This window comes from Pelophylax lessonae (genome assembly GCF_965119305.1).
Source record: "Pelophylax lessonae genome assembly, chromosome: 1".
Taxonomy (NCBI): domain Eukaryota; kingdom Metazoa; phylum Chordata; class Amphibia; order Anura; family Ranidae; genus Pelophylax; species Pelophylax lessonae.
In genome coordinates this window covers 633,898,475-633,924,256 of record NC_138768.1, presented here as the reverse complement: position 1 = coordinate 633,924,256, position 25,782 = coordinate 633,898,475, and the positions used below count along the sequence as shown (strand labels likewise).

At 41.2% G+C, this 25,782-nt stretch overlaps 1 protein-coding gene across 1 annotated transcript in view; it reads right to left on the bottom strand.

Annotated features, from left to right (window-relative positions):
* Positions 1 to 25,782, bottom strand: part of FAT4 (FAT atypical cadherin 4) — a 333,326-nt gene that overhangs the window by 106,772 nt on the left and 200,772 nt on the right. The window contains exons 2-3 of the mRNA XM_082261525.1: positions 16,179 to 16,310; positions 15 to 276 (exon numbers count right to left, since the gene is read on the bottom strand). Of these exons, the coding sequence (XP_082117651.1) occupies positions 15 to 276; positions 16,179 to 16,310 (394 nt within the window). The remainder of the gene's footprint in view (positions 1 to 14; positions 277 to 16,178; positions 16,311 to 25,782) is intronic.

Sequence of the window (25,782 nt, the reverse complement as noted above, 5' to 3'; positions counted from 1 at the left end):
TACATTTAATTTACCTGGAATGGTGTCTTCTGCCACATCAAATGAGTAGACAGCCCTGGTGAACTTAGGTATGTGATCATTGACATCACTTATAGTAATATTTATTCTCATATCTGAAGACTGTAGGCCATCATCTGCCCTCACCAGGAGGGAATACTTGGAACGACGCTCTCTGTCTAGGCGCCTGGTGGCAATCAGATCTCCAGACTCCGGGTCAATTCGGAAACTGTCATCAGCACCACTGATGATAGTGTATGTTACAAGGGCATTAGCACCCTGAAAATGAAATAAATAGAAAATAAAGAATTTTAACAATCTAGTAATGGCAAACAAAAATGAATGTTTAGTCTTGTCTTATTATTTTGACACTTTATGTAATACCAACCAAATTCTTTTGGATATGCCTGATATTAGAATTGCCATTTTAGATATATCATAAAAAATGAAACAATAATTCAGATTCTTCTAGAAATAAAATAGCATTGCTTTAAGTGAAATGTTGGTGTGGTTTAGACTGATCTTTAACCTTTTTGAAGTAATAACAGACAAAGGTAAGGTTCTGAATTACTTCTTTGCAACCCTGGGTTTAAGCTAACTTTTGCTGGCATTTCTATTGTCAATGGCACAGATTGGACAGTTAGCAACATTATCCAATCAATTCCCATTGATATATGGAGGAAGATATTTGCTCTTAGTAAATTAAACAATGTAAAGGACAAACTGATCTAAGTACACTAAGCTTTAGTTGTTCACTTCACAGAAGTGAAATCTTCTTTCATGGAGCTGAAGTCAGCACAAATAAATCTTGCTGTCATCTCACATTTGGGATGTTTAAAAAAAAAAAAAAAAAACTTAAAGTAATAACTAAATGCAAAAGTTTTCTTTAGGTTTGTAAAAAGAGGTGAAGGGATAGAAGCACTATCATGTTTATGTTGATGTCTGTGTCCATGTTAAGGAGACTCACTCTCGCTAATTGTCCTCATCACCATTGTCACCAGGAATGAAAGTTAGGGTGAATTTGCCACCTGAACAGAAGCAGAGGTTAAATCTTCCAATCTTCCGGCGGTCCTCTTTCACATAAAAGTGGTCCCAGCAGCAGGACCACTTTTATGGGTGACGGGAGAGGTGCCCCCTCCCCCCCCTTCCCACTGCTTACCAGTCATTTTCCCCGCTTACCGGAGCCGTCAGTAGCGGGGAAAACCATCAGGGCCTCTCAGGTGCAGTGCAGGAAGGCGAGTGAGGACAAGCTGGCCCCCATTCGACTCTATGGCCTTGGAGAACCGGAGAGACGTCATACGTCACTTTCCGCCAAACAGCCTTAAAGAACCCATTTTTTTTCTTGCTGAAAAAAAATTATGTATTTTTTTATTTTTTTTGCTTTTAAGTGTAGATGTGAGATCTGAGGTCTTTTTGGCCCCAGATCTCACATTAAAGAGGACCTGTCCTTTTTATTTCTATTACAAGGGTTATCTACTTTCCTTGTAATAGGAATAAAAGTGATCAAAAAACATTTTTTAAAAGGGACAGTGTAAAAATAAAAAATGAAAGGTAAAATAAAAAAAATAAAAAAATTGAATGCGCCCCCATCTCTCCAAGCTCACGTGCAGAAGTGAACGGGAATCGCGCCCACATATGTAAACAGTGTTCAAACTACACATGTGAGGTATCGCCACGATCGTCAGAGCAGGAGCAATAATTCTAGCCCTCCTCTATAACGCTGAACTGGTAACCTGTAGAAATTTATAAAGCGTTGCCTATGGAGATTTTTTAGTACCAATGTTTGTCGCCATTCCACGAGCGTGCGCAATTTTGAAGCATGACATGTTCGATATCTATATACTCAGCGTAAAATTATCTTTCCCATTATAGAAAATAATTGGGCTAACTTTATTGTTTTCTTATTTTTAATTCAAAAATTTGCGTCTGTAAGACCCCTGCGCGAATACAGTGTGACATAAGTATCGCAAGGATCTCCATTTTATTCTCTAGGGTCTCTGCTAAAAAGAATATATATAAAGTTTGGGGGTTCTAAGTAATTTTCTAGCAAATTTTCTAGCAAACAATACTGATTTTAACTTGTAAACCACAAGTGTCAAAAATAGGCCTGGTTTTTAAGGGGTTAAAATGCAAGAGTGTTCTTTTTCTGCTTCATGTGCATACCTGGTGGAAATCTATGTATACAAATACTGTAATCTTATAATAGCTTTTGGTATCAAAAGCACACAAAATGATGATGTGAAAAATTCTCTCTCTGTCTTTAATCCACAACAGCAATAGCACATGAAACATAAAGTTCATACAACTATATGGGACTGTTACATCATAATTTCAATTAGCACACTGTAGTGTTTATTATTACATGACACAGGAGTTAATCTTAAGATGGCCATCAACATGAAACGTTAATTGTTAGGAATCCCTAGTGGAAATGTAATTTGGTTCAATCACTGGTTCAATCACTGGAAGCTTGTAATATCCTTGGTTATTAAGATACAGAGGAATTCAAATAAACATAACCCTGAGAATCAAAAATGTAGTACACGAAAAATAAAAAGAATCTGTGTTGCATATAGAAACCAATTTGTTTCTTTAGCTGGATATAGACTTTAGAGATTGGGAAGACATGCATTGATTGTGATTGTCTCATGATGTCACCTGGACCAGTTTCACCTCTGTTAGTCATACGTATGCTAATGTTAAGAGGGAAGCTGTGAGCAAACAGTCCCAACACCAGATAAAATAATTAAGTAAAACTATCTTACCTAGCATTGTACCTTGAGAACATTTGTTTTTAAGCTGTCTTGACCAACCCATTGACAATAGGTTGCATACCTCCCAACTTTTTGAGATGGGAACAAGGGACACCTATTAGCAAAAGTATGTAGGCATAGGACACACCCCCTGTCACGCCCCCTTAAAGGAGAAATATACCCAAAAAATGATTAGTTAAACCTGCAAATGCTTTTTTTTGCCATTGCTCCTTTATATTGGCTATTGGATTTTACAAATGCAGCAATTTAGAAATTAGATGAAAGGTTTAGCACTGGGAAACCCTTTTTTAAAGACAAAAATGTGCATTTTATACACAACCATATAGATCAGACCTAAATGAGGGACAAATTAGGAGGAAAGAGGGACAAAGGGACTTTGTTTCAAATCAGGGACAGTCCCTCGAAATCAGGGACAGTTGGGAGCTATGAGGTTGTAGTCCAATGTTATTGTCTACGGGCATCTAAAATTTACAATTGGAATCGGCTGCGGGCAACAAAGACACACTTCTTTTGTTCAGATTTCATTAATAAGCCTCAATGTGCTGAACTATTCGCACACCATGTCTTTCCTTATTTAAACAATTAACATGGGAATTAAATGGCTGTGAAAGGTACGTAATCTTTGTTATAATTAAAATTATGAACAGATGTTGCTTAAAACCTCACTGACATTTTTCACTCATTGTTAAAGTGTGAGTCAGCAAGGCATGTTTAACTATTCTGTAATGTGAACTTGAAAATGATACTTACATATTCAGTAGTCACACTGTATTATATTGTTAAATTAGTGCAAACGAAAATGAGTCTGGCTGTCTGTAATCAGTGAAGGAGTAGTACACTTTTAGAAACCCCTTCCAACTAATATCCATAGGATAATGATCATATGCATGCTGCAAGCCCTCTTTACCTCAACAATGTAGTTCAAAGGAGGTCTGTCTTTGGAGCTTACTCAAGAGATTTGGAACTTCAGCAGTGAGAGATGCAAGATAAAGCAATTCTTAATTTATAGTATATATATATATATATTTTTTTATTTTTATTTATTTCAGGTACTTATATAGCGCTGTCAATTTACGCAGCACTTTTCATATACATTGTACATTCACATCAGTCCCTGCCCTCAAGGAGCTTACAATCTAAGGTCCCTAACTCACATACATACACAGTAGGGCCAATTTTTTTATACAGGATTCAATTAATCTACCAGCATGTCTTTGGAGTATATATATATGAGTGTGTAGGTGATTCTATTATGTGTAATGAAGAATGAACTTAATTTGGGAAATAAGGAATACATTATAACAAAAGATAATTCTAAAAACACCATAAAATACAAATATAAATAATACTATGAAGTTGATTTACAAAAGGCAAATATACTGTGTACTGCAAGTGTACTTGCTCCAAGGCTTAGTAAATGGGGTCAAACTAAATCACATGCAAGGAAAATAAAAAAACAGCATTTTTGTTTTTACATGATTGGATGATAAAAACCAGCAGAGCTTCCCTTTATTTCAGAGCTTCCCTTCAGATCTAGAGAAAATGCACTTAAAGTTCGCTTGCAGTGCACAGTATATTTGCCTTTAGTAAATCAACCTCAATGACTCAATTCAGATTTTAGGTATGTTTATTTATTTAATGTTATTAATGTATTATGTTCGTACAAGCTAAGTCCTTCTGTGAACCATTTCCTAAATTAAAGGTTGCAATGTTTAAGTTGCACTCTGTGTCCAAGAACTCACCTTACCTCCTAAATTGTCCCTAGGTCCATATAGCAAGCTCCACTGAATGTGTAAATGCTCACTACCATGTCCAGCTAAGACTCCTGAAATCTTCTTCAAAGGTTTAATTTAAACCTTTGAAGGTGTTTTAAAAATGCAAATGGTTTTTAGTCATCGTGTCTAAAAGCTGAGTTGTGGCATCATATGCATCTAATCTTTTTGCTGCATCTTGTATTATTACGTCACCATATTAAACGCTTGGAAAAGAGTAATGACTGCTGGCTATCCATTTACACTTCCACGTGTCTGTGCAAATCCATGGTCTTCAAAACTTGGGGAACTCTAATTTGCAAATGTAGACCACAGCTTTAGTGATTAAGCTCTGGCCTGTGTCCATCCAGCCCCACAGCTTTCAACAATAGGAAGGCAAATAGGAAGGTACAGGAGGAAAAGAAAGTGGGTCAGAGTTCTGAGTTTGGAAGTTTCAGCAGCATTACAGAGTGCTCCAGGTTGTGGTGTACCTAAGGCCACTTAAGAAGGTAATATAAGTTCAAAGCTTAACTTTGTATAATGCATTGCTAACATGTTGATTCACAGAGTGCAGTTAGGCACTGAAACCAATCAGGTTTTCCCCTGCCCAAAGAAAAACTTTGGTAGCTGTGGGTGACCACACTTTTTTCATACCTCTATCCTTTACTTAGTTAGCCTGGTTCGCAATGACTACCTAAAGCATCTGTGACAAACTCACTCAGGACAGGAGCTTTTGGAGGGGACTGCAGGCTAGCCTCTTGCCTACTCACTATGGGCCTTGGCTTTTAAGGGAACACTACTCTTTGCGAGGTGTATGCTGGGGGGACCCTTAGAGACACACAGACTCCAGGACTCTAGGCCCGGTAACCATGTTAAAGGCCTAGATGGGAGGTTATCAATAAGGACTGCTCCACACTGACTCATAGCAGATGCTAATATCATCAGCTCAACCACCTGTCTTCCACACATTCTTAACCACTTGCCGACCACCGCACGACTATCTACGTCGGCGGTCAGCCCCTCACAGGCAAACTAACGTAGGGCTACGTTGCTTGCTTGTGAGGGTCTAGGGAGCAAGCGCGCGCCCCCGGAGGCGCGCTCCCGCTCCCGCGTGGTCACGGACCCCCCCGCGCGTGTGACCAGCGGACCCGATGTCCGCCGGCCACTCGGCGATTGGCGGGGGAGAGGGAGAATGTCAGGCAGCTTGCCTGTCATTCTCCTCGCTGCAAAGACACTGATCACATGGATCTACTATGTAGATCCGTTGATCAGTGTCCTTACAGCTGAAGCCACAGCCAATCACAGTAGAAAGCACGCCCCTAGGGACACACACAGCCCCTCCCTCCCAAATAAAGTTAACCCCTTCACTACCAGTGTATTTTTACAGTAACAGTGTTATTTTTGCAAAATTGACGCTCTTTTTTTGTTTATATGATCAAAAAATCGCACAGGTGATCAAATACCACCAAAAGAAAGCTCTGTTTGTGGGAAAAAAAGGACGCCAAATTAGTTTAGGTACAGCGTCGCACGGCCGCGCAATTGTCCGTTAAAGTCACGCAGTGCCGAATCGCAAAATACCCCCTGGTCGGAATGGGGGTAAAATCTTCCGGGGCTTAAGTGGTTAATAGTGCTAATAGTGCTAAACAAGTGTTTATACTTGTAATAATGTGTATTGCACTTTATGAGCTTGATTCCGGCAGTCTGACCTAGAGTGAGATCCTGATTAATCAAAGCATTGTCTAGGTATGGATTCCCATTCACCTATAGTTTCTCTCCAGATGGCTAGTTTATTAGCTCAGGTTAACTATGTTTCTGTGAGCAGTTTGTATTGTTAGGGTAATATGATCAGGAGGGGACTGTCCTCCTGTGGAGTATATATTCTGTGTGAGTTTGTTCAATATATGGTTCCAGATTTGCAGCTAAAACAAGTTCTGCCTAGTTCTTGGTTGCAATAGGCGGCTATAATATCTGATATCTATGTTCATGACTGGAGGAAGCGGTTTACTCACGAAAGCACTCAAGCACAGTGTGGGTCGGTTCTGTCACAGAATCGTTAAGTAATTATTAAAAGAGGGACCATTGGCCACTGAGGCTTCAACATTTTTTTACTGGATTTTCAGAGAGCAGACTAGATGTCTGAGTTGTTGAAAACTAAGGGATTTCAAGAAATCTGCTTCTGGGCCCAGGTATCTCTCTGAGCAAAAACAAGAGGCTCTGAGCCTGTGGTGTCTGCTTTGCTGCGCTGCTATTGGGTTGTAAGATATCAAACTTTTTTTTACCATCTAATCCCATGGTTATACATTTTATTCACTTCAATAGAACATTAAGCACCCATGGACAAAAAACAAAGTCTATATACCAGAAGCTGTATAAAATACAAATTGGAATAACACACAAAGAAACCACCAAAGATTATAGGGGGCTTTGGTACATTTTCCAAATACTTGAGTTCCCTATTCCAAATATAAGAAATAAGAAATACAGGTTACCATAACTTCAAAGATTTAACACTGTCTATTTTATTAAACATTCCTAGAGAATTCTGCATGTCTTTAAAAACCACAATCTTTATTTTTTTATTGGCTTGCAACTTTTTGGTCTAATATTATCCAGCTAGTTAAGCAAAATTAGTATTGCAATAGTACATAATTTATGCAGGTATGCAGGTATGAAAGATAATAATTTACACATGAAATGAAATACAATCCACAAAGTTAATGAATCTTAAACATGATATAATAATTACAAAATATGAAGTTGTTACATCTTATCAGAAAAGAAAATGTTTTGAAAAAAAAAAAAACTGCAACATTTCAACTGGTTTATAAAAGGCAAATTTTTGGCATTGTGAAATGAACTTCCTTCGAAGGTCTGAGAAGCTTTATTCCTAGTCAATCCTAGGGAATTTATGAGCCATTACCTTTTACCATACCCTATGCTGTGCTTTGGTTCTTTAAAGGCATTTAAAAGGCAGAAGGTTTTTTTTTTTATCTTAATGCATTTTATGCTCCGTGTCTGAATGTATACAGGGAGCTGTGACTCAGCTTGGATGCTCCCATTGCAAGCTGCTTGCTGTGGGGGCACTCAACAGGAGGGAGGGGCCAGGAGAGCCAAATAGGGACCCGAGAAGTGGAGGATCCAGGCTGCCCTGTGCAAAACCAACTGCATAGAGCATGTAAGTATAACATGTTTGCTATTATTTAAAAAAAAAAAAACAAAAAAAAAAAACTTTACAATCACTTTAAATACATAATCTTGCAGCACACCTTATTTTGTAAATTATATAAGTTGTTTTTTTTCCATTGGTGAACATGTTCAGAGTTTTCTATGCAATGATAGACCAACAGGGGGTACTTTGTTAAGCCATTCAAGTCTGCACAAAGTGATAATAAGGTATAGGGTTAAAATCCATGGAGTAACGATGCACTTGTCAATGGCTAGGGATTAAGTTTTGGGAATTTTATATATTTTTTATTACAAATATCAGGCAGCAGCCTACAACTTTCAACCATTTTATTCCCCAACAAGGAAATGAGGGAGATGATTTCGGTGAGCTGGGATGGTATTAGAGAGGACAGATTTTTTATCTATTATATAACATTTTGTTTTCTCTTAAGGGTTCTAATTATCCAACTGTAGGGATCAACTTGTCAATTTTAGCGCACTCACAATTCAGGTTATAAAATGCCTCTGCCTTGTGGCAAGACACTTGTGCTATGTTATTTACCCTGAGGATGTTCAGAAGTACCATTTTGTTTATTAGAAACCAGTAACTGAAATATTAAATGTACCAACTGATATATCCTCAGTAACTTGATGAACCAATACATTCTTCCTATTTAAACAATTATCCATGTTCATGTCTAAAGTGACAACTCTAGTACCTGTTACCTGCTCACTTCAGTCAGATATGTGTTCTTTGCAAAGACTTTATTTCTGGCTATATGATACAACCCACATTGAAAAGAACTGATCAAACAATATAAAACTTTACACTAAGAAAAAAACAAAGAATCCCAAAAGATAAAGAGGCAGTATATTTGAAACAAAGCTATAAAGAATGAGAATAAATTCCAATAAAATGTTCCAGCATGCTGCAAGATCCCTATGACTGAGGGCTCAATTTTATTTTTTTACTGGAGAAAATTGCCCAAGGATTAAGCCTGGCTAGAAAAGAAAATACAAATACAAATAATTAACACATATTTCTAACTTAAAAAAAAGTTACTTGTAACAGTCTGCCCCCCCCCCCCCCTTTCTCCTCAACATCTTAACAACAAAGGTAGAATGTGTTCTGAAGTTCACAGCAGGATTTGGGGTTGCAAGATGAGATAATTTTGACGTAGGGACCATATTTTGCAGAGAAAACTTGTTGGCCAGTTTGACATAATGTGTATTGGAAACAGTATCGAACGCTTAACCTCTGTTTTAAACCTAAAATTTCAAAGGCTTTTAATTAGGAGTATTGAGCTGATTAGCTGGTAAGTGTGCTAGGGTAGTTTGGTATTGACCTGACAATGAGGTAACCTCCAAGTACTTTGCTCTCAATTTAATAATTTCTATATATGTCCTACTGTTGGAACTCCCATATATTAGAGCAGCCTTTTTTAACCAGGGTGTCTTATGAGTTCTTCAGGGGTGCCTTGGCAAAATACCTAAAAATTGCCACAAATTGCCCAAAAATTGTCAACAAGCCATCAAGGGGATCAAACCTGCTTTTTTATTACAAAAAGCCACAGGTATTTATTGTGCAGCATTACAACCTTGAGCACTGTGCTGGCCAGTCACTGGCATCTTCACAAACAATGATGCCATCAGTCAATAAGAAAGACATCAGGATCCTGCGCGTAATTCTTGTTTGCTCCTCTCTGTCTCATTAGCAGAGAGAGGGAGAGAAACTGATGGAGAAGAGGAATGCTAGAATACTACTCAGCATCAGTGTGCAAAAGTGGATGAATAAATCAGCTCTAACGTTGGGTGGCCCACACGTGTGAATGCTGCCATGATATGTAAAAACTATTTGTTTCATTTTTCACATTTGAGAATGGGGTGCCTCAAGGCTATACATCATTTTAAAAGGCGTTTTGACTGAAAAGGTTTGAGAAACACTGGATTAGAGTAAGGCTGCACTTACTGACACACCTTACAAATATGTATGGGTTTAACATATGTGTGCAACTGCACCCTTAACATTTATTAAACAGAAGCAAATTTAAATCAAGTTGCCTATGCTGACTGGTTAGGAATTTTTTTATGGACCTGTATTAAACTTCCTCTTTAAGGAGGTCCTCTTTTCCTAATAATAATATGATGGCATGAAATAAAATGCACAAAGACTAGATATTATAGGATCATAGATATTATAGGATGGAGTTTGGCAGCTTTGGGTGCAGGATTTTTTATAGGGAAGGTAAGTCCATAAGATTTGCTTGTTTATTGTTGCCAAAAGTTATGCTTTCTAGATACTTCATTAATTAAAACACAACTCCAGCAATAAATACTTTTCATACATTTTTATTGCCCTCTTTTACCCTGCTGGGGAGATTTAAAATGGTAGTAAATTGCATCCAAAAAAAAAAAAAAAAAATTGGGTCCTGGGCAGTTTAGGTCATATGCATCGCATACTAGCACATTATGACAGACTTAGCTGAAAACAAAGCCCTCCAGCGAAGCGCTGTCACAGCTGAAGGCGCTTCCATCTTCACCCAGTCTTCTTTCTGGGTTTTGCGGGCTTCGTCAATATGAATGGTCGAGCCGGCAATAATGTGTGCAGGGGTCGCTGTTTACGGCACGGCTCTGAAGCAATGGCACAGGCATGCCATTTCATCAGAACGCATATGTCGGTGATGTCACCGTCTGCATCTAAAGTAAATATCTCCTAAAAGGTGCATGCTGCACCTTAGGCTATAGGTAAACATCATACATGGGAGTTTACTCACTCACTTTTTGTCTACGCAACAGCAGGATTAGAAATGGAAGAAGTTTCATCAGAGCGCATATGTTGGTGACGTCGCCTTGTTTACATAGGCAGACCGCCGCTCTGTCTCTATGGGGAGCGATCGCAGGGAGCTGGCAGACATCATGTCCGCTGGACCCACTGATTGGCTCCCCCTCTGGCCAATCAATGCACACGCTCCTCCAGCAGTGCGCGCACACCCCAACTGGCTATTGCACGAAACGATGTACAGATACAGACAATAGACTTGACCTGCCACAGTATATGTGCGGTGGCTGGTCGGTAAGTGGTAATGGCATTGTAGTCTTGGTCAGTAGGGTTCAATATTGAGTTGGCCCACCCTTTGTAGCTTTAACAGTTTCAATTCTTCTGGTCAGGACTTTGTGCAGGTCAGTCAAGTTCCTTCACCATAAACATGCTCATTCATGTATTTTATTAACCTTGCTTTGTGCACTGGTCCAAATCATTTGGTGGAGGGGGGTTAAGGTGTGGGGTTGCTTTTCGGGGGTTGGGCTTGGCCTCTTAGTTCCAGCGAAGGGAACTCTTAAGGTGTCAGCATACTAAGACATTTTTGACAATTTCATACTCCCAACTTTGAGGAAACAGTTTGGGGTTAGTCCTTCCTGTTCCAACATGACTGTGCACCAGTACACAAAGCAAGGTCCATAAAGACATGAATGAAGGGGTTTGGGATGGAGGAACTTGACTGGCGTACACAGTCCTGACCTCAACCCGATAGAACAGGGATCCTCAAACTACAGCCCTCCAGCTGTTGTGGAACTACACGTCCCATGAGGCATTGTAAAACTCTGACATTTACAGACATGACTAGGCATGGGAATTGTAGTTCCTGAACAACTGGAGGGCCATAGTTTGAAGACCCTGCGATAGAACATCTGTGGGATGAATTAGAGCGGAGACTGACAGCCAGGCCTTCTTGCCCAACATTAGTGCCTGACCTCACAAATGCGCTTCTGGAAGAATGGTCAAACATTCCCATAGACACACTCCTAAACCTTGTGGACTGCCTTACCAGAAGAGTTGAAGCTGTTATAGCTACAAAGGGCGAGTCAACTAAATATTCAACACTACGGACTAAGACTGGGATGCCACTAAAGTTCATGTGCATGTAAAGGCAGGCGTTTCAATACTTTTGGTAATATATTGTAGTTCTCAATGTACACTAATCAAAATTTACAATGAAGGTTAAATCTGAAATGGTAGCACCTAATTACATTTATAGATCAGTGATGATATCTGGAAAGGTGTTATGTTGCTACATGGAAAGGTCTCAAATACGGACCCTCTTAATGGTTAAAATGTACAGCAGCTTTAAGAAACACAAATAACATAAAAAAGTGGCATGATTTCAGGTATTTCTAGAAAACTCAAAATCACTGCGTAGTACTCCAACTTTTGCCGGAATACAAAGTACAAAACAATAAAAAATGTATAAACTCTGGGATATATACAGTAGCAAATAAATATTTTTACACATTATAAAAAAAAGGAGATGAGTAAAAAGGATAATACACATGCATACGTATTTCTTTTTTTTTTTTTTTTATTTATCTTCAATAAGCTGCTTCCAACATGCATCTACAGAGAGTTAAATGTAGCACTAAAATATTTATGTGATGAAAAACACAGTCAGAATCCCACACAGGAAAATTAGCATTAGCCATTGCAGAATTCCTGTGCGTATCTGTAATATTGTACACATCATGTTCTTTAATATTAAACATGATGTGTAATGTCATCAAATGTGCTTGTTATTAATATTTTATTTAAGAGCAGAGTATTAGAAATGCAGCCTTTGTCCTCATTTAAAAATGGCTTCTTTGTGTTGTAAATCATACCCACCATGTACATATTTTTGGCAAACATACATCTTTCCTCGTATGTCTGAATGCTTGGCTGTCAGCTAAGCTTTCAATTTTTTTTTCCCCTACTTATTTCCTAGCTTGTATGGATATAAGCAGTTAATATCCTGTACATGGAGTAGTGCTTGTAGTAGGGAATGATACAGCAAGGGAAAGTAAAAAAAAAAATTCCAAAGGAGTGTCAGATAGGTTATTATAACTGTAAAGTAATGCTTAACGCTGAAATTTAGATAGATATAAAATATACAAATTATTATAGGTAGGTATTTCTTATTAAATCACTAAAGGAGTAAGTTGGGGGAAAAAAACAAACACTCATACTCACCTCTATGCACCAGCATCGGTGTGATGCTGTAGCTGTCCCCTGCCAGCTCTAAACCAAGAACTGAGCAATCACTTGACCACTGATCTCTCAGTTCCCAGTCTGCTCTGCCCCCCCAGTACTCAGTGAAGGGCCAGGTTGGAGAGCGGCCCTGAGAGATGGAGCCAGCTATCAATCAAGCAGCAGTGTGAATCCTGACAATATGGATGGGATCCTTTCAGAGTTTGGAGCAGCTCTGGGAAAGCCCACTGTCAGCTGTCATGCATTGGATCGAGATGGAGCTCAGATAAGTATAAGGGGAGGTTGGGGTGGGGAGCTACACTCAGAAGGTAGAATGCATTAAAGTAAAAAAAACTTCTGTCTTTGGAACCACATTAAGTTACTGTTTGGTGCCCATTGAGGGAAGCCTTGTTGTGTAGAAGCTATCTCACCAGAGTTATTGAGCTTGTTTGAAGTTTTCTTTCATCTGACTAAACTTGCAAGTCTAAAGGTTCTCAGCACCTCTTTGCTTATGTTGTTCTGGTATACTGTGTGGCAGGGAGTGCTGGCCCAAGACATTGTGCTGCCTGGGTTCAAGAATAAAAAAGGCTGCCCTCCCCCTAAAAAAAAAAAATACCGCCCACCAAAATAATTATTTTATATTATGATAATTAAAATTAAAATCAAATTTATCAGAAAGTCAGATTTGCATGCATCATTTGCAGACCCCTTGTGTATAAGGATAACTTTTAAGGGGTTGCATTGTGTGTGTGTTTGGGGGGGGGGTTAAGGGGCTTCACCTCCAGAAGGTTTTACCCAATTAATGACCAGGCCATTTTTTGCGATTCAGCACTGCATTGCTTTAACTGACAATTGCGTGGTGGTATTTTATCAACTCTGCGGTTTTTAGATTTTGCGCTATAAACAAATGTAGCAATATTTCCAGGCATTGGGCATGATGTGGGTCTGCCATTGTTACCGGGAACACTTCCAACACATTTAAGTTGAAAACCCAAGTGTGAGAGCTGAGACAATGACCATTCCGGCATCTTTGATTTGTTTTGTTTATTTTGTAATGGGGATGGGAGAAGGGAATGAGTGGGATACTCCTCTGGCTCAACTAGGTTTAACTGGGACACTTTGTAGGAAAATGCCGGTTAGCGCTGTACTGATGCCAGCTGAATGCCGACCAACGCTTCCTGGCGCTTGAAATACTGTCCTGCTGAAAGTGCTGAAACTTCAACTTTAACTCCTTGGTTAACTCAGAAGATCCAGGACTGTAATAATCCTTGACTCTTGACACTCTATTTAGCTCAAAAGTCCTGCGTATGACTCCCTCCAGCCCTTCACTGACTGAGGTAGCTTCCTGTAACTGCGTGTGCTGCTGCGACTCTTAACACTGCTCACTTGACTCTTCAACCGCTGGCACCCCCTCTACACTTCCAGGGTCCTCTCTCTAGGCAACCCCCTTAACACTTCAGGGTCCTCTCACTAGGCAACCCCTTTGACACTTCAGGGTCCTTTCACTAAGCAACCCCCTTGACCCTTGCAGGCTCCAGGATCCCTGAGACCTTCACCGGAGTGGTCCCCTCTACACTAGGCAGACCCCAGGGGCAGTTCGCAGTACTCACGACCTGGGAAGGCTTTCCTGGAACTAAACCCCTCTTCCTCCACTGGTCCACGGCACACCGGATCCTCTCTGCAGCTCAGCTTTCCCTCCTGGATTCTCAGGCAGCCACCCGAGACACCCGATCCTTCTGACAGGAGGAGAGACAGCCGAACTCCCCCCTCCTGGGACTCTGCTTCCTGCCAAAGAGGCTGCATCATGTGTTCCCTTCAAACTTATACCCACTCCCAGAATCCTCTGCTGCAGAATCTGCCTTCTGGGGTAGATACAGGCCTGAATGGGCCACTGATTGGGTTTTCTCCACTGCTCAATGAGAATCCTCTTATGGAGCCAGTGGGGAGACTCCCCTCTCAGCAGCCACACCTGGGAGACATGACAGTCTAGCTGAAAATCATGGCCCTGCTGCTAGGTGGCCAAAGCCCATTATGCTTTTACCTAGCACCTACCTTGTAGGGTGCTACACAGATTGGACACCTAACTGAAATTTTTGAAATTTTTTGGGGACCAGTGACATTAATACAGTAATCATTGCTAAATAATATGCACTGTTACTGTATAAATGACACTGGCAGGGAAAAGGTTAACACTGGGGGGTGATCAAGGGGTTAAATGTGTTCCCTTTTGTGCTTACTAACTGTGTGGGGGGATGGGTTGGACAGAGGCAGAGATGGATCAGTGATTTAGCTTAGCTGAATCACACAATCTTTCCCTGCCTCTTTGACAGAAGAGTTGCCTGCTTTGTTTACATAGACAGGCAGCTCTTCTGTCATTCTAGCCAAAGATCGCGGGGGGCCGTCGGTGATTGAGCCCGCTCCTCCCGCGGTCTGGCTCCCGCTGTGTCTAATCACAGCGTGAGCACATCTCCGGCAGCGCATGCACACCGCCAAAACCACATGCGCATAATCACATAGATCTACGTGGTTATGCGCAGCCGAGCTGCCCTGCTGTCTGCATGGGGTGGTCGGCAAGTGGTTAAGGGGTTGCTTTGTGGGGAGGGGGTTAAGGAGCTGCTTTGTGGGGTATAGGGACAATAAACAACAACAAAAAAAACAGTAATAACTTTATAAAATAGGAAATTTAGAAAATATTATATATACTGTTATCTTTTTCCATAACTCACCCTTGGACTGGTCCACCAAACACCCACATTCTGTCCTCAAACCTCCTGTCACTCCTGTGTCTGCTGCGGCCAATACCCTAGAAGATCCAGCCTGCCCTGTGTGAGATGGAGTGCGCTAATGTCTGACCTCACTGCACACACCACAATTAAGCGAGGGACTTTCCCAGGAGGAGATGCTCCGTCTCCTCATACTCTACGAGTGGCAGTATGAGATGGAGAAATGTAGCCCATAACATGCCACAAACTGAAGACACACAAAACTACTGAAAAAGAAAAACCTTGGGCGACAAATTGCCGCCCCTCTCAAAGGGTCGATTGGGTCCAATAGACCAGTGGTCCTCAACTCCGGTCCTCGGAGCCCACTAACAGGCCAGGTTTGCAAGATAACTAAATTACATCACAGGTGATCTCATTTGCTGCTCAGTGATTGCAGTATTCTAGTCTGCATCTCCCCAAGGTAATACTTAAAATGTGGCCTGTTAGTGAGCCCCGAGGACCGGAGAAGAGGACCACTGCAATAGACCCAGCGGGACTCATGTTAGGGCCGGCACTGTTGGCCAGGCTGAGTAAATGTCAGGATTAGATGGACAGAAGTGCAAATACTTTAAAACAGTTCCAATATATATTATTTCATCTGTAAAGCCTGGTGTTCAGCTTTAAACAATAAATGGGAGACACTACTCATTTGTAGAGTAAAAAAAAAAAAAAAAGACTTCTGACTAAGGGCATATACTAGGTTCTAAATATGATAAAACATAATTTTGCATACCTCGTCTGCATCTGTGGCTGTTAACTGCATTATTTTAAATCCATCTCCAATATTCTCTTCTACGGTGAGATCAAGTATATCTGTTGGGAATATTGGCGGGTTGTCATTTATATCCTGTAGTGTTATCTCCACCTGAAAAAAAAAATAATGGCCAGTTAGTAGATTGTTTATGGCATATTAGACAACATAATCATTTAACCAGCAAACTAAAGTAGAACTATGGCCTCCTATTTTAATAGTATGTGCTGCAGCACTATAATTATTCCCTTCATTCTCATTCACAGTCCCACAAATACCTGTTGATTCTGCCTATGAAATCTACCTAATGCAACTTTCTGTGATGGTGTTGAAACAGTGCCGTATTGCTCTAGAATTTAGAGCAGTCTTGCCACTCTCATGTAGACTGTACCTACCTGTTTGCATTACAGTGGGATGAAAAAATGTTGCAGGATGTGTTCCAATTAGCATTGACAATGCTGATTCACAAGCCTGTATCTTGTCAATCATTACCTGGCCACAACTCTCTGGATTGACAGCACTGCTTCTGTTCCTCAAACCCTCCCACAGTGAACTGTTCAGTTAGGCAAGACAAAAGAAGTTTTTTTTTTTTTCTTTTGTTTTTTTTTTTTACTCCATGAGGTTCGTGCACCACATACTAACTGGATTTGGTACTTGTTTATACTGTTATACAGGAGCACTTAGTTGTACTTTAAAGCAAGCCTGAAGCCAAAAAACTTAACAAAGTACCTACACTCACTGACAACTTTATTAGGTACACCTGTTCATTTGCCTGGTAACACAAATTGCTGATCAGCCAATCACATGGCAGCAGCTCAGTGCATTTAGGTATCTAGACGTGGTGTATAGGATTGCTGAAATTCAAACCAAGCATCAGAATGGGGAAAAAAGGGGATTTAAGTGACTTTGAATATAGCTTGGTTGTTGGCGTCAGATAAGCTAATCTGAGTATTTCAGAAACTGCTGATCGACTGGGATTTTCATGCACAACCATCTCTAGGGTTTACAGAGAATGGTCCGAAAAAGAGAAAATACCCAGTGAGTGGCAGTTGTGTGGACAAAAAAGCCTTGTTGATGTGAGGAGTCAGAGGAGAATGGGCGGACTTGTTCATGATGATAGAAAGGTAACAGTAACTGAAATAACCACTCGTTACAACCAAGGTTGAAGACTGGAAAAACGTTGCCTGGTCTGATGAGTCTCGATTTCAGCTGTGATATTCAGATGGTAGGATCAGAATTTGGCCTAAACAACATGAAAACATGAATCCATCCTGCCTTGTATCAACGGTTCAGGCTGGTGATGGTGGTGTTACGATGTGGGGAATATTTTCTTTACACACTTTGGGCCCCTTAGTACCAAGTGAGCATCATTTAAAAGCCACGGCCTACTTGAGTATTGTTGCTAACCATGTCCATCCCTTTATGACTACAGTGTACCCATCTTCTGCTGGGTACTTCCAGCTGGATAATGCACCATGTTACAAAGCTCACATCATCTCTAACTGGTTTCTTGAGCATGACAATGAGTTCACTGTACTCCAATGGCCTCCACAGTCACCAGATCTCAATCCAATAGAGCACCTTGGAGATGTGGTGAAACGGGAGATTTGCATCATAGATGGCAGCCAACAAATCTGCAGCAACTGCGTGATGCTATCATGTCAATATTGACCAAAATCTCTGAGGAGTGTTTCCAACACCTTGTTGAATCTATGCCATGAAGAATTAAGGCAGTTCCAAAGGCAAAAGGGGGTCCAACCTGGTACTAGCAAGGTGTACCTAATAAAGTGGCCGGTGAATGTATATGTGAACTAGTATTCCTACCAGTAGATGAGCTAGTCTGAGTATTTCAAAAACTGCGGATCTACTGGGATTTTCACGCACACCTATCTCTAGTGTTTACATAGGTACATAGTTAGTCAGGTTGAAAAAAGACACAAGTCCATCCGGTTCAACCATAAAAAAAAAAAGTATTGAAAACCTTACCATACAATCCCATATACACAATCCTATACCCGTTTATAGAGAATGGTCCGAAAAAAAGAAAATATCCAATGAGCGGCAGTTTTAGACAAAAAAGCCTTGTTGATGTGAGGAGTCAGAGTCAGAGGAGAATGGGCAGACTGGTTTGTGATGATAGAAAAGGTAACAGTAACTGAAATAACCACTCGTTACAACCAAGGTTGAAGACTGGAAAAATGTCGCCTGGTCTGATGAGGCTCGATTTCAGCTGTGACATTCAGAGGGTAGGATCAGAATTTGGCGTAAAAAACATGAAAGCATGGATCCTTCCTGCCTTGTATCAATGGTTCAGGTGTAATGATGTGGGGGATATTTTCTTGACACACTTTGGGCCCCTTGTTGAATCTATGCCATGAAGAATTAAGGCAGTTCTGAAGGCAAAAGGGCGTCCAACCCGGTACTAGCAAGGTGTACCTAATAAAGTGGCCGGTGAATGTATATGTGAACTAGTATTCCTTCCAGTAGATTTTTAATTCAGTTCAGATATCCCTTTTCCTTACACACAGCTATTGCTGCTGGCCATTAACCTTGTGTATTAAGTAAAGACTTTGCTGAAATGCCAAAGATCAGTCATTCATAGAGCAGCCTGAGCAAAATATAAGTTTGTAGCAAAGGCATGGCAATTACCGCTTCCCAAATTGAACTGACTAAAGCTACTGAGTGAGTTACTTTCACAGGATTCAGCCTCAAAATGAAAGGAAAGAATAAGTGTATTTTTAAAGTTATCCGTTCAGTATGGCCTGGTGGGCATTTGGACTTAATCAAGTGTAAATACAGTTGAAATTCACAGGCTCAGTGGCATATATCTGCCAAGAGCTGCCTGAAAACCCCTATTCAACCCCCGAAGAATGGAATTGACATACAGATGAGGAGAGATAAAACACTCTTTGATATGTTTATACATCACAGTCCATCAGCGATAGAATACAAATTTTCCAATTTATAGGAAATCAATGAACTTTTTTATTTAGTTTCAAAGCAAACAAGCGTTCTTACTAGAAGGGTATCCTGCCCTCTCATTCATTAGGATCCAAACAAATGCCCTTTTCCGTGTGTGGTGTTTGTGTATTCTTCAAATAATAACAGTGCTTTTTGAAAGATGCAGACCCGGGCTATTTGCGAGTTGGTTTTCATATACGTAGCTGTTTGTTTTACAAGCTTTCAGATACAGCTCTGAAAGACGGAGTTGTTTGTTGTCTTTAATTGTTGGATGGGCTGTAGATGCCTGGGCTCCGATAAGGGAAACTAAACAGCTGCTTTATGTCAGCCCCAAGAGCCAATTATTCCCTTAACATATGCAGTGCTAAATGGTCACCAGAAATACTAGGACCACCAGCAAGGCACAACTTAGCTGCAGCCTGTCTAAATCTAGTAGCATTTAACCCCTGGCACTGGTGCTCTGCAAGACGTTCCACATCTGAATGGTTAGCCAAGCCCTAAAACCTAAAAGAGAAGGCAGTGCTTTCAGTGGCCTGAGCATGTGGTGGTGCTGCTACATGCTTATTCTCTTCCCACTATGAGCTTTGACATACAAAAGGGAACCTGTCACAAAAGATATATGTGTGCTGCTAAAAAAAATACACCGTTTTTCAAAGCTAGTTGCTTGCCTGTCCTGCTTATCTGTTTTGTGAGCCATGGGCCCTCTATAACAGCCTTTTTCAACTAGGGTGCCCAGGTTATAATACTATTTTAACCCAGTTTTAACCTATTTATTTCTATAGAAATGTTACTAGATAATATGATTAAACATAGGTAGGCAGGGCATATATCACGCAATCATCATCTACTATAATTTGCTTTTATTTATTTGTTTGTATGTTTTATTTTGAATACTGCCGGGTGGTATGGTTACCAATTGGCCCCACCCAGTGCACATAGGGAGGGAGGGGGAGTGATTTGTGTTAGCACACCTGGTACATTCAGTATAAAACAGACTCTACTGAAAGGTGGACTAGCTCTGAGGAAGGGAGCGTGTCTCCCGAAACGTGCCAGCGGTCCAATTACAGGGAATATCACTTCAGCATGTGGTGGACTCATTCAATGCGATTTTTGCTCTTCAAGTCTGTGAGTATGTTTTTTGCATTTTAATAAAAAGTTTTAAAGGTGTCCAAGGGTAAAGCACTAGGTGTTCGCGCCTCCTTTTCTCTTTCATATGCACTTCTGTTTGGAGTTCCCTGCCTGAGGAGAGCAGCACGCCTATTATTGCCATCGGAGTGAGTGCTTGGGTGATTCAGTTGCTTGGAAAATCGACGGTGCCCAGGCATCCTGGGGTGCCTTGAGGTGTCTTCAGGAGTGCCTTGGCAAGGTGCCTAAAATGTTCCCAAAATTTGTAAACACCGTGTGAATAAAGCCTGCCTTTTAGATACACAAAGCCACAGGTTTTGATTGTGCACCATTACAACCTTCTAGGAGGATGTCAGTCACCTGCATATAGCATCCTTATTTGACCTTCCCCAGCCCATTTCCATCAGCATTAAGGTCATATTAGCTGAGTGATGGAGAGAAATTGAGGAAAAAGAGAAACACTGGAATACTGGTCAGTACCAGAGTGTAAAAATGAATTTGCTTTGGAAGAATAAATCATCTCTAACGTTAGGTGTCCTACATGTGTGGGTGTTGCTGCATCATGTACAGCTATTAGAACAGTTTTTACATTTTAGAATGGGGTGCCTCGAAACTGTCCAACATTTTTAAAGGGTGCCTCGAGAGTGTGTAGAATTTTTAAAGGGTGCCTTGACTGAAATAATGTTGAGAAAAACTGCTGTATAAGCAAGCATACAGTGAAATTGTGACTATCACAACCAGCTAAGCCAGGGCTCGACAAACCCCGGGCGCCAGGTCGCATTGGCGACTAGAATTAGCAATCTGGCGCCTGGGGTGCAGTGCAGGAGGTGTTCTGTCCCTTTGTGCCCCCCCCCGCGAGTGCGTGGACTACCGCGCCATCCGATAATTGAGGCCGCGGCTTTTCGGCCTTCTTGAGTGAGACGCTTCTAATGGGGAACTGGCACCCTCTTGTGGTGGCCGGGAGTATGACAAGCAGTCACTAACAAGATTGTTTCCCCTGCCTGTTCTCAATGCCCGCCCATCTCCTTTTCAAGAGGAGAAGAGATGGAATTTTCTGCAGGCTTCATCGGCGCCCTTTGCTTAAAAGGCATATGAAAAGGGAGTGTGATTTTTTTTTTTACATTATTTTTTAAAAAATTAAATTCATTATTTTTCATCATCTCCCTGCCCTGCCATGCCACAGTCACACAGCCAAAGGCCCCTTTCACACAGGCTGTCTGAACAGGTCTCCCTGTCTGTTTTTCAGACGGACCTGATCAGACCCTTCAGTCTCCTCTAAGGAGTGGCAACCCGCCGCCATCCGATCCTGTTCACTAAAAACAGACAGATGGTGGTTGTATTTTCTAGTGAATCGGATTGGATGGCATCGGATGGAAACAGTCAGACGGTCAATTTCCATCCGATTGCCCCATAGAGGAGAACGGGCTGTGTCTGCATAGAGTGGACAGGATCCGCCTGCTCAGCAGGGATCAGCAGAGAGATCTGCTGAGCGGAGGTGACTGTGTTAAAGGGGCCTACGGTGGCATATGTTACTCTTCATCATTGGATCTCCTATCACCCCCACCTTGCTCTGCCCCCACCTTGCTGCACTGCCCTTCCCTAGTGAGCCGCTGCCCATCACGCGCAAAAGTACAAGGCATATTCATGGCCACAAAAAGCCAAGTGAAAAAAAAATGACATTGCATTAAACACCTGGTGTGTCACATCAGAATATATTCATTATCTACACAAGGTAAATGCCTATGATGTTTGGTTCTAGTCGTCTTTATGTGTAAATTTAGGATCGGAAATTTTTGTCATTGAAAATAAAGCTTTGATTTAAAAAAAAAAAAGGTGGCTCCTAGATTCCAAGCAAATTTGTCAAGCCCTGGGCTAAGCATAAGTTCCAATTCACACTTGCGTATTTTTCAATCCCTTTTTCCTGTCTGACTACTCTGAATATGCAGAAACCCCATTCTTTCTAATTGGCCCAGTTCCTACTTGAATGCTCAGTACACCATGCATGAACTTTTTTTTGTGTATTAGGGCTCTTTCACACGGTCCGCCTCCATAGGCGGATCCGTGTTGCTCAGCGGGGATCGATCCGCGATCCCCGCTGAGCCGGCGGATGACAGCTCCGTCTCCGCTTGCAGAGCGGAGATGGAGGTGTCTCAGCACCCGCTGCCCTCTATGGCCGCTCTCATCAGATCCGCTCCGCTCCGATTACTGAATGGATGGAAAAATAGGGTTTCCATCCGTCCAGAATTCAGCACAGGATCGGATGCGGATGGCAGCGGGTGTCAGCGGAGGTGTCTCCGCTGACACCCGCTGCCCCATAGAGCTGCATGGAGGATCCGATCAGATCCGCCTAAAAAACTGACAGGCGGATCTGATCGGACCGCCCGTGTGAAAGAGCCCTTAAGGCTTTTTTGGCCACAGAGAATTTAACCACTTGCAGGCCGCCCTATGGCAGGTATACTGCTACAGGGTGGCCTATGTGCGCAGGATCACGTATATATATATATATATATATATATATATATATATATATATATATATATATATACGTGAGCCTGCATTTCCGGGTAGGGAGCGCAAATGATTGTACACAGCTGGAGCAGATTAGCGGGTACCGCGGACTCGATGTCCGCCAGCACCCACAGATTTTCTTTCATTTGGTGATAATGGTCACCAGGAAAAATTACAAAAGGTGAATCTCCCTAACAGGGGCACAGACAGCAATAAAGATTGTTCTAAAACTGTTTTTTTTTAATTTTCATCTTGGATAAACTGTTAGAATCCTTGTCAAGAAATAAAGCTGTCCCTGTTTTGAAAAGTTGACTTTCTTAGGAAATCCCAAAGGTTATGCTTGTCACTGGGGGAAAATATTCCTTACTTTATCCAAAAAAAGGAAAACATTTTAGCAACAGATGCACTTCAGATCTCTTATTAACAATGAATATGGGGATTGTTGTTATAATCCTTGAAAGAGGTTTATAGAAATAACACAATTAATCTGGTGTAAGATTGAGAAAAAGGTAGTGGGGGTAAAAACATTTATTACAACCACTAAAAATAGTTCAAACTGTGTAATAAAAAAAAAAAAGTTGCATTCCATGGCTGATCCCACTGAGGCCGCATGAGTCATTTATAATGCTTATGTGCATACTTCTATTAAACAAAGTCCTTATCTTGCTATTTACATGAAACACAGTGATGTTGCTGTTTCTGTTGTCTAATATACCCCTCATAAAGAATGTTAGGAGACAACAAAGGTCAGCAGTAGAAGACAGAAGTTCAAATAACTTCCAGCTAATTAAAGCATCAAAAATATTCCTTCCAAATTCAGGCTGATTAGAAGGAAAGATGGGGAGATTAATAGATGGCGAGGAATGCTATCTGGAAGCAGTGTGCTTTAAAAGTGGAGACAGTCATATTTCAAAGTGAAGTAAACTTGAAATACTACTGACTCGGAGTACTCCTTCACTAAGCTTCCCTACAAAAGCATGCATAACACTTAAAAAATGTATTTGATGCATAATTAAAAAATTGGATGAACCAGGAATGATTAACATATGAACTTTCACCATCCGCTAAAACCAAATGCAAAACGAGGTTACAGCTTGCTAACAGATTTACACCACTTAATGTGGCCACTTGGCCACAGAGGGGTTTCATCTGTGCCAAAATGTCATTGTTTTCATGACATTTCCTTAATTAAAAATACAAGACTGAGGATTGATGTCATGTGTTTTCTTGGATCACTGCATTTCTACAGTCAGAACTATGTAGTAATCGCAAAATGTGGATAGAAGGTTCATTTTTTTATCAAACGTCATCATATGCCAGATTCAGAGTCCCTGAAGTTGCTGTGCTGGGTGACAATTAAAGGTCCATGTATAAGATGCCCCTGACTTTCAGGACTAACAGATGGTGAGGCCACGCTGGTACATATATGCAGGCCTGTAATTATTTTCTTTGTTCCCAGCACAATATGGGCAGTGGGTACCTGCCCCGAATGTCACAAAGCAGCAAGGCTCCCTTGTACTTACAAAGGGCATACCCTGGAGGTTTATTGTTAGGAGCAGAATAAAGTAACAAGAATTACATTTCTTAAGTGCAATACTTCCCGTTGTCAGATGGGGGTATTTCACTCAGGAGCCTAATTCTTGTACACTTTAATCAGCTCCTGAAAAAAATGTTTTCAAGGATAGCTAAAAGAGCTGGAGACAGTGCCAAAACCTCTCACCTCGTCAGATCATTATTTCTGCTAACGAAGGATACACTCAAGTGCTCAAAATTTTCAAGCAAATTGAATGTATTTTTTGTAAAGACACCAATTACATTACAGTATAATTCACGCTAAAAAGCAAATGCAATACATATCTGAAATACATGTAAATTTCTCATGTTTTATCCCTTTAAAATATAAGTTTAGGTACTTAAAAATTACTACAAGAGATGATGCTTACATTTGATCAGAAGTAGGGATCGGCCGATTATCGGCAAAGGCGATATATCGAGGGCCGATCTGCACTTTCCCCGATATATCGGAATCGGCCCCTGAGGTTACTGATATTGCTGATATTTTGGGAAAGTGCTGTACTAGATGCATCACCCCGGTACCGGCGTCCATAGCCGGTGGTCGGCTGTCTTGTAATGACAACCGATGTGGCTGAGAAGCCGCTAGGCTGTCATTACAAGGAGCGGGAGGGGACCTCCTCCCGCCGCCTTCCGTGGCTCTCCCGGGTCTCCCGTCCCAGGGGATCCTACCTGCATGGCATCCTGGGGATCTGGGCATCCTACCTGCATGGCAGCCGAAAAAACCAGATCAAAGCCGCATTCGGCTCTGATCGGGTCTCCATGTAAAAACCCGGAAGTAATGTCATGACATCACTTCCGGATACTAGGCTCCAAATTAAAAAAAATTACAGCATTCAAAACAGCCAAACTTGGCATTTTGAATGGTTTTAAGTGCAGAGGAGGGGTTTGGGGGTCTTTTAGACCCCCAGATCCCTCCACAACAGTACCTGTGAAAAAATAAAAACATTTTAAATGTCTGAAAATATCGGCAGATATCGGCCGATACCTATATGCGATGACCAAAATATCAGTATCGGCAATAAAAAAACGATATCGGTCGATCACTAATCAGAAGTGTGCCTTGTACTGGTTCCTGGTGTCTTAACTGAAATTCGAAGTTTTCTGAAACTATTCTTTTGGCCCCACATCCAATCAATGTCCAAAGTTTGCCGCCTTAACCTACACAACATCTCCAAAATATGGCCCTTCCTAACCAATAATACCACAAAGCTCCTAATTCACTCCCTGGTTATCTCTTGCCTCAACTACTGCCACTCCCTTCTCATTGGCTTACCTTACCTTACATAGGCTATCATCTATACATACCATACCTTACATAGCCTATCCCCCCTTCAGTCCATCATGAATGCTTCTGCCAGACTCATCTACCTTAACAACCGTTTAATGTCTGCTACCCCTCTCTGCCAATCCCTCCAGC